Source organism: Myotis davidii, unplaced genomic scaffold, assembly GCF_000327345.1.
Source record: "Myotis davidii unplaced genomic scaffold, ASM32734v1 scaffold268, whole genome shotgun sequence".
NCBI classification, from domain to species: Eukaryota; Metazoa; Chordata; class Mammalia; order Chiroptera; family Vespertilionidae; genus Myotis; species Myotis davidii.
In genome coordinates, this window is record NW_006383015.1 from 4701 (window position 1) to 14794 (window position 10094).

General features: G+C 38.0%; 1 protein-coding gene across 1 annotated transcript in view; it reads right to left on the reverse strand.

Moving 5' to 3' along the window:
• Positions 1-1936: 1936 nt before the first annotated feature.
• Positions 1937-10094, reverse strand: part of FBXL3 (F-box and leucine-rich repeat protein 3) — a 19837-nt gene continuing 11679 nt past the window's right edge. Inside the window, exon 4 of the mRNA XM_006778913.2 lies at positions 1937-3176. Within this exon, the coding sequence (XP_006778976.1) occupies positions 2533-3176 (644 nt within the window). The 3' untranslated portion in view covers positions 1937-2532. The remainder of the gene's footprint in view (positions 3177-10094) is intronic.

The window sequence follows — 10094 nt, forward strand, 5'->3', positions numbered from 1 at the left end:
GCAAGCAAGCCTCATGTTAGTTTCAAGCTGTCTGGCTGCCGGCCGCCATTTTGGCTGGCACTTAATTTGCATATCGCCCTGATTAGCCAATGGGAAGGGTAGCGGTTGTACGCCAATTACCATGTTTCTCTTTTATTAGATAAGATAGTTCAAATGTAGTAAATTTATTTTACTTCATTTATTATCTTCAATCATGCCTATTTTTTTTCTGATACTGTTAAAATAGCCCAGATTATTAAGGTAAATTGAAGTTAATGGGAGCTGTTAAGACAGGAGATGAAAATAATTTCAAGTTTAAAAACCATCCTAATTGGAATTATATGGACATTTTTCTCTAAAAAGGCTAGCTAGGTTCAAGGACCCTGCTAAGAATTATATTTCTAAATAATCTATTTTATAAATTCTTATTCGAAATATAGGAAAAACCCATTTTTTATTTTCAACTTAACCACTTCATAAAATTTGAAGAATAATTTACATTTCATGGTCAATTTTTAATTTCCTATCACTTTAGGCATCAGAGCTTAAAGATTCCATTTAACTAACAAAAAAGCCATTCTACTATAAAGATTATTTAATGTTTAACATTATATCCATCAATTATGAATCTGAAACTAAAACTGTTAAGTTTCAGTTTAACGTGTTTTAAAATCAGTCAAGTATATATGTTAGGGTAGTTTTCAAAAATTGTAATACAACAGCATTAGTAACTATCTTTATTCTTAAATTGACAAAAGCATTTAACACATAGTTTACAGTATAAACAAATTAAGTGCTATACATTTTGCTTATAAAGTGACTTAAAATATTTCAAGCATTATATAATTCCATTTTTACAAAAAGTAAATTTCCAAATAAAACTTTGGTTATTTGGTAGAACTGATTATGTACTGTCAAATCCATTTTCCAACAGTTGTGCAAGGAAAAAAGCTTCATTCACTAACACAGGTATTTCTGTACAAAGCTTTTTATTATTAGTAAGGGGGGAAATAGTATAATAATAACTTTTAATTTCCAAATCTAGATCATTTATATATGGCCAGAATACCATCACTTTTAAAAAGCAAAAATTACGCAGAATGTCACCTTTTACTTTATTCTTAAGAAGGTATTCGATTTAAAAAATAGATTAGATCTGTAAGACTATTAACTTCCATAATTACCAAAAATGCTTTCTAGAAGCATTAATATATTCCATGGGGGGGAGGGGGGATCACTTCTAATTTCCCTTAGGAAGGTATTATTTACTAACACTAGTGCTGAGAATCAAAGTTTATATAATATCTAAAAAAACTTAGCCCAAAACTTAGTATTTTTACAGATTCTACAATCTGTGGATTACCTTCATTCATAAGGAAAGTAATAAAAATGCTAACTTAAATAATATAAAATATCAGTTCAACCAAATTAACAATCACAAAACTATCGACATTGTCTTATTACCATTTTCCAGTCTACTGAGCAATATTTACTTAAAAAATATGATTAGGAACTTAAATATATCCTTTTAAATTTACAGTTTATGCTGAACTGTACACTGATGCTTCTTTTATGATTTTTGAAAGACCTACTTACATAACTATATAATTCCAAAATGGAAAAATGAAATTAACTGGAGACTTAAAAATATATTCCTTCATGGAAATAATTTTTAAATATTTTAAAGTTCTACCTTTAATTATTTGAATTTAGCTTTTTAAAAAGAAACTTTTCATTTCAATTATTAATACTTCAAAACTAGTTTAAACAAACAAAACCAAGGAGAATTGGTAAAACATTCCTTACTTTACATACAATGCCTCAAGTGCCACATAGAGTGATGTATTGCAGAAAAGAAATATAATGGTTTAGCAGGTTACAGAGCAAACCTAAAAGTTTATACTATACTAGACAATGCCTCCCTTCTGGTGTTTATTTTCTTTTAATTTTATCTTGACTGTTTATTATCCTTCTAATATAACTACTGCGTGACATATATCAGATGTCCAAGAGTTACATTTATATTTGTACCTTATTTAATGGCTTTGTAACATTTGAGAACATCCAACCAATCTTTTTCATTAGATACAAAATAACCTACATTTTTTCTCACAAAATGCTTACTTTCCTGAGCTATATGAAACACCTTATAACAGGTATATGTATAACTGAAGACCCTAAAATGTCAAGTTTACATTTAAAAAGAATGCATAGACAACACATTTTGTAAAATCCATTAGTACTCACTTATTGGATATTATAATATATTGGTTTTGTGTCTTCAGACTGTAAAATATTCAATCTTTATAACAGGTTTCAGATTTGAACCAAATTAAAAAAAATCTGTAATCTGACTAAAGAAACAAAGTTTTCCGACCAAAAATGATTCATGGGTCTTCCAATAAACAGTCCTTATATACTCAATACAGATATTAAATTTCTGTTCCACAAAATAGAATTATATTAGAGTTACAGGAAATAAACTTTTATTATAATACAATATGCTTAAAGTTAAGGTGCTATATTATTCATCATTCCTACATCACTTAGTCTTTACCACGTGGGCATCATATCTGGAAACCACACCCTACCAAGATGCTTGGACACTTCCCAATGAATCTGCTCCAAGCTATACGTTTGGTCAGGAATTAATACTTCTTCCATAATGGATAACTGAGACAGGCGGCCACCACACATCTTCACAAACTCAACAAAGGCACTACATGAGACTTCACATTCCCCTAGTCCAATAGCTGACAAATTTTTGCAACGTTCTGCAATTCGAATTAACTCTTCATCAAGAGGCCGTAATCCATTAGCACACACTACTAGTTCAACTAGTCTAGGGCATGTCATTCCCACACGGCCAAGCACATCTTTGCTTACTGATCTCCCAAAATAAAGATGGGTGGCAGGTATTTCATACCGAAAGAATGGATCAAATTCCTCTTCATATAAAAAAAAATACATCACTAAGTTCACTTTGGGTGAATGTCTGATGAAAGCATCCCAGCTGCTCTTCTGAATAGTATGGAAGTGTGTCTGTCCAGGATTCTCACTGACTACATCAATGCGCAAATGTTCTAATCGAACATGTTTTTCAGAAGATAAAGCCAGCAGCAATTCATCACTTAACAAGTGGTAATTCAGGGCTAGTTCACGTAAGCCATGGCATTGATCAGCTACACAAAGGATACCTTGGAAGGAAAAAAGACCTAATTATTTACAAATTTCTGCACAAGGTCATCTGTTCAAAAATTTAATCAAATACATGTCCCACAATAAAATCTTACCATATTTCCTTTATACAAACCTATACAATTTAAAATTTAGTTATATGATTGAACTAGCAGAAGGTAAGTTACCAGTATTTAAATATTAATAATTTTGTCCATAATAAAATGAGCCCAATTTAAATATGACACCTTAGAAAGAAATGAAGCTCACTTATCAACTCAGAAAAATTAATAAATAATTATGTCATTTAAAAATATACAATGACTAAGCAAGGTTTATCCATATTTTTTAAGGAACTGTTTACTAGCACTAAACTTACAGGTTAGGCAAGAAAAATTATATGATCATTGCAACAGAGGTCAAAGGGCATTTTTTGAAATACAAAACCTTAATAAATCTTAATTAAAATGAAAATAAGGGAGAAACCATATGAAATATGATTTATGTAAATAAACCATTTGAAATAAAATACTGAAAAAGTAAAGACATTTTCATCAAATGATCAGTTTAACTGCTAAATAGTATACATAATAAGCATGTCACATTTCTAAGAAAAAAATACCAAGATAAGTAAGTCAAAAAGTAATTACCAACTCACATTAGAGGAAATATACATTATGACTTTGAAAGCTCTAACGTACCCACAAAGCAGTTCCTTAAATGGTTCCAATGTGTAGGGCACTGTGCTTCAAAACTGCCCCAAAACCCTAGCAGCAGATGATTACCAAAGGCTAATATCCAATCTCCAAAGTGGCCTAGTAAGACACACGCTATATACTGGTATACTACTTGATAAGTGACCTATTCAAACCATTTCCTTTGTGTGTTCAGAAACAAGAATGGGAACAACTCACATCATATTATGTACTATTTATTGTACAATAGTATGTCAGGTACTAGATATGTTATACTACAAATACTCAAAAAAGTCTAGCAAGGTAAGTATCCTATTTTGAAGCTGAAGCAGCTAACTTCAAAGAGCACAACTAGAATTCAAACACAGTAGTTACTGCTTAAGGAGTGATAATATTAAGATCACCAATAAGCCAAAAACTTTTTAAAAAATGTTTTATTGATTTTTTTTACAAAGAGGAAGGGAGAGGGATAGAGTGTTCTTAACATCGATGGGAGAGCAACATCGATCAGCTGCCTCCTGCACACCTCCTACTGGGGATGTGCCCGCAACCAAGGTACATACATGCCCTTGACCGGAATTGAACCTGGGACCCTTCAGTCTGCAGGCCGACACTCCATCCACTGAGCCAAACTGGTCAGGGCAAGCCAAAAATTTTTTAATAGCAGGAGAAGACAGGCAACAGAATCAGTGAAGAGATAAACGGAATGGCCAGTTTAAGAGAGTCACCAGAAGAGGGAGTACAAGGTATCTGTGCTTTAATGTTCAGTCACTGCCAAGTGTCTGTCTCCACAAGGTGTGTATACACTATAAGATAAACTCTGACCACCCAAGGTAACCTGAACACATTTTCATTCTTTGCAATCTCATAAACCTAATATAAAAAGAAAAACACATGGGAAATGGTAACCTGAGATGCAAATACAGTGGGGCCTACTTATGAGTTTAATTCGTTCCGAGATCAAGCTCGTTAACTCAAATTACTCTATCAACTCAATGCCAAAAATCAGCCGAGAGACAGCTGGTATCTCAGAAAACTCGTTAGTTGGGACACTCATAAGTCAAGGCCCCACTGTAAAAGAAACCTGGAGATACCATGTAATAATTACTAAAACAGTATGGTAGACATTAATTCTTAAAGTAGTCCCTAAGATTCCATGTCCTAATCCCTGGAACCTGTGAATGTGATTAAGATACCACTCCCATGATTATGTTATACTAGTGGCCTGGTGCACAAAATTCATGCACATTAAAAGGGAATTAAAGAAAATATTTTAATATTGCTATTTGCCCTTTCTCTCTAATAGAAGTGTCAGAGATGAAAGAAAATTAGTAAAATGTATATGAAAATCTCCCTCCTGTCAGAATCAAGTTCCTGCCTCAAAATTACATGAGACCCAGACCCGGACGGCCCCACCCACCTCAAGCCCCACCAGGTCGGGGACAGAGCCTCAGGTCCCACATCAAGCCCTGCAGGCTGAGGATGAAGCCTCCTGCTGATTGCACGTAACAACTATTTGCATATTAGCCCTTTACTATTAAGATATGCATTACCTATGGACACAGACAATAGGGTGGTGAAGGCCTGGGGCAGGGCAGGAACAGGGTGGAGGGGGCAATGGAGGGGGAAAAAGGAGACATTGTATATTCTCAACAGGATTTGACCTGCAGGCTGTAGTTTGCTGACCCATTTTATTTTAAAGAATAGTTTATTGATTTTTAAAGAGCGAGTGAGAGAGAAAGACATCAATAAGCCCACAACCAGGGCATGTGCTCTGACAGGGAATCTGGCAACCTCCTGGTGCAGGGACGATGCCTAACTAACTGAGCCACACCAGTCAGGGCTGCTGACTCCTTTTAAGTAAGTTTGCATTTCTGCTAGGATGTTATCTAAGTCTAAGAAATTTTTTGTTTTGTTTTCTTCATTCTCAGTGTTTTTCCCCAAAAAACAACATCTAATTTTTATTTCACATGTGCCATAGATTCTTCAAAGCCTAAATATAGTAATAATAGTTTTGTTTTTAAATCCCCCACCCCCGCATATTGTTTCCTCAAAACTGTTTGTTTTTGTTATATTAGAGGTTTTTCTCAAATATTGATGACCCCTGGTTATCTGTTCATGCCTAAGAGATTAAATAGCATAATGGATGCCTCTTGAGATTGACCCTGCAGGACTACTAAGAGAGCCAGTTAGTTCCCAGTTCTGCCCAGCCTCCACCACCGATTGATTGGAGTCTGAGGGCCAGGAGGAGGGACCAAGAGGTCTGACTTCCAGCTGCTTGCCAGTCACCTCTGCCACTGATTGATCACCTCCCCCTCCCTCAGCTCCCTAGCCTGGTGGTCAGTCGAGCCTCCAGTCATTGTGGATGTGATGGACCCAGGGTTTTTATATATAGGATAGCATAGCTGGCTTTAAAACAAGATTATTCAGGTAGTCCTAATGTAATTGAATGACCCCTTTAAAACTCCAGTGAAGAAAGGAAGTGAACAGTATTTCCTGTGTGAACACCCAGACATGGAAGAAAACACAAGCATTCTAAGAACTGACATAAATTCAACACAGATTATCCAAGTAAGAGATTATTTTAAAGGTTGAAGCCCAACAGACAGGCAAGGACAATATCATATAGGATCTTGCCAGCCTCAGTAAGGAGTGTGGATCTTATTTAAAGAACAGTAAGAAGTTTCTAAAGAAAGTGGAGGAAAAATACCATCTGATTTATATTTTAGAAAGATTACTCTGGTTGTAGCATGGAAATCAGATTAGAGAAGAGCAAGGGTGCAAGTCAGGAGATCAATTAAGAGGGTATAGCCCAAAGATTGTGGGGCCTAGACTAGAGCAGTAAGAGTGGAGATAAAGAAAGGTACAGTGTCTTAGTTTGTTTGGGCTATTTAAAGTGAGTGGCTTTAAAAATAAACATATATTTCTTACAGTTCTTGAGACTACAAGTCCAAGATCATGGTGCCAGCATGATCAGGTTTGGGTGAGGGCCAGAAGTCCCCCCCACTTGTAGATGGCCACTTCTCACTGTGTTTTCACACGGTAGAAAGAGATCGTCTCTCTTATAAGGGTACTAATTTTATTAATGAGGTTCAACTCTCATGACCTGTTTATTTACCAACCCACCTCCAAATAACATCACATTGGGGATTAGGGTTTCAACACAAGATTGGGGTTGAGGGAGAGGGAACACCACAAATATTCATTCTATGGCATCATAGAGATTCAAAGCATACTTCAGGGATACTGGACCTCAGTGGAAGGAATGTCAAAGTAAAAGTAGGAGGAATCAAGGATGTCTATCAGGTCCCTGACAACCAGTTGGATGATGCCATTCAATGAGGTGGTAAAAAGGGAAAAGCAAATTTGGACCGGGGGTGGGGGGTGGGGGGGAGAGTAAGTTCATTTGTTTGAAGTACTTGTGAGACATTCTAGAGGCACTGGGCCATCACAGCTCAATACACAGCTCTAGAGTTTCAAAGACACCAAAAGTAGGAGGTATTAACATATAGAATGTAACTGAAGCCATAGGCGATGAGAACAGAGCCCCAAGTTTACACAGTACAACAAAAAAGGACCCAATATAGAAGACAGTGAAACATCAAAGTTTAAGGAATGAAAAGAAAACCCAGCAAACAACACACAGTAGAAACAATCTGAGAGGAAAGAGGGAAATCAGGAGTATGCTATCAAAGAGGCTGCTGGGAGCCGGTCCATCCTTGCTGTTTCAAGGGACCTGGCATATATGGCATACTGTTCTTAATATGTTTGCTCACCTTCTTGGCGCTGTGTTTTAACCAAGGTCACCTCTCCGAGAAAGGTTGTTTCCCCAGGTAGGGATTTTCCCCTGAAGTTAGGGAGGGAATAAAACCTCTTAACTAAACGCCCTAACCTTTGGAATAGAGATTGATAGGATTAGAATCAACTGGTATAAATACAGATGCAACAAGACAACAAGAGACAGAACTTAGACAGAGAACTTAGAAGACAGAACCTAGAGACAGAAGAACTTCGCTGGAGAGAACATGGCAAAAGATCCTGGACAGAACCTGGCTACAGAACTTGGTTGGAGAACTTAGAGACAGGACCTCTGAAGAACCCGGCTACAGAACCTGGCGACCGAACCTGGCTGGAGAACCTAGCGAGAGAACATGGCTACAGAACCTGGCTGGAGAACGTGGCTGGAGAACCTAGCAAGAGAACATGGACACAGAACTTGGCTGGAGATTGTGGCTAGAGATCCTGGCAAGGCTGCTGATCAACTGAATGCTGTCTCCGTGTCATTCCTTCTTCGCCAACTCCGTCCACACCTTTGGGGACCCCTGGACCTGCTGGGGCTGGACCCCGGCAAGAGGCAAGACACAGGTGTCAAGTGGTCCCTAGAGGCCCAGTAATAGACAATTATAAGGACTACTAGAGGCCCGGTGCACAAAATTGGTGCACTGGGGGGGCGTCCCCCCCTTCAGCCCAGCCTGCACCCTCTCCAATCTGGGACCCTTGGGGAATGCCCGACTGCCGGTGTAGGCCCGATCCCTGTGGACATCCCTTTCACAATCTGGATCTGCTGGCTCCCAACCGCTTGCCTGCCTGCCTGCCTGATTGCCCCTACCCCCTCCCCTGCCAGCCTGTTTGATGCCTACCTGCTCCCCTGCTGGCCGGGTCCCTCCCAACTGCCCTCCCCTGCCGGCCTGGTTGTCCCTACATACCCTCCCCTGCTGGCCTAATCGCCCATAATTGCCCTCTCCTGCCGGCCATCTTGTGACTGTGGGCACCACCATCTTTGAGGGCAAGACAGTCAATTAGCATATTCCTTCCTTATTGGCTGTGGGGGACACCATTTTGTGACAGTGTGAAGGTCAATTTAGCATATTCCCTTTTTATTAGATAGGATATGAAATGGGAAAAAAGTTTGATAAGATGTTCAGTGAAGAAAGCAAAATAGAAAATAGCCTGTAATTTCAACTTAGAGAAACTGCCCAAATGTGCAAAACAAGGGTAGAAAGAAAATATACAAACATGTTAAATTAAAATCCTTTATAGTTATACTCTTAAATTAAAAAGGGTTATAGCCCTGGCCAGGTGCCTCAGTTGGTTAAAGTGTCATCCCGTACACCAAAAGGTTGCAGGTTAAATTTCTGGTCAGGACACATACATACCTAGGTTGCAAGTTTGATCCCTGGTCCAATTGTGTATGGAAGGTAACAGGTTGATATTTCTGACATTGATGTCTTTCTCTCTCTCCCTTCCTCTCTCTAAAATCAATAAAAGCATACATATCCTTAGGAGAGGATTTTTAAAAAGTATTACAAGTGCTCCATCTCATTCCTGAATAACTAGTCCAAAAGTCATTAGGTCACATTAAGCAAGCTTACACCATACTATCAGAACTGATGTGTATATTTAATAAAAATAAACATGGGATGTATTGGGATAAAGAGAATACTGAGCTCAGTCTCACAGAGAAACCAGAGACCCAAAGGCTCCCACACAGTGCTACGAGTTACACTGAGAGTACTATAAAAACGACAGGGCAGCAAAAGCAGAGAGGAGAAGGAAACAGGAATAAAATCAAAACAGCTGAGCTGAATTTTGAAAGCAGAGCTGGAGTTACCTAGAATCTACATGAAGCGGCGGGGGGAGGGGGGGGGCAGGTATTCCACAAGGTACAGTGTTCTGATGACACACAGGTATAAAGAACTGTAGTTTTCACAGGGCTCAAGTAAAAGCTGCATGTGAGGGAGCAGCAAACATAATTAAAGAGATAAGTGGAGATCAGGATACAAAGGGCCTTGTACATGATGAAGCTTTGAATTATGAATCTTACTTTCAGAGCAATCTATACAGTAGATAGTAAAATGTGACCAAGGTTACGTAAGAAGTAACTGCCAAAGCCCATTGTTTTTAATTTAGATTATCATATTTTGTGATAATCTATAAGTGGCAGAAGTTCGAAAAATACAGTCATCTTTTGGTATCCCTTGGTGATTGGTTCTAGGACAAACACACAATACTATACTGTGGGAAACTGATATAGGGTTAAGCCTCAGACTGACCTGCTGGCAAAGTCACAAACAAGTCCTAGCTTAGAGGGCACAGTCCTCTTAGCATAATTAGGCTTGACCTTGTAACACTCCCTAGATCTTATCTGAGAAGCTAAGGGGCTGAGGAAGTGCAGGAAGTATAACCATGGTGTAAACAAGTGAAACTCACAAGAACCATGTAAATAAGAGAAACTCACAAGAA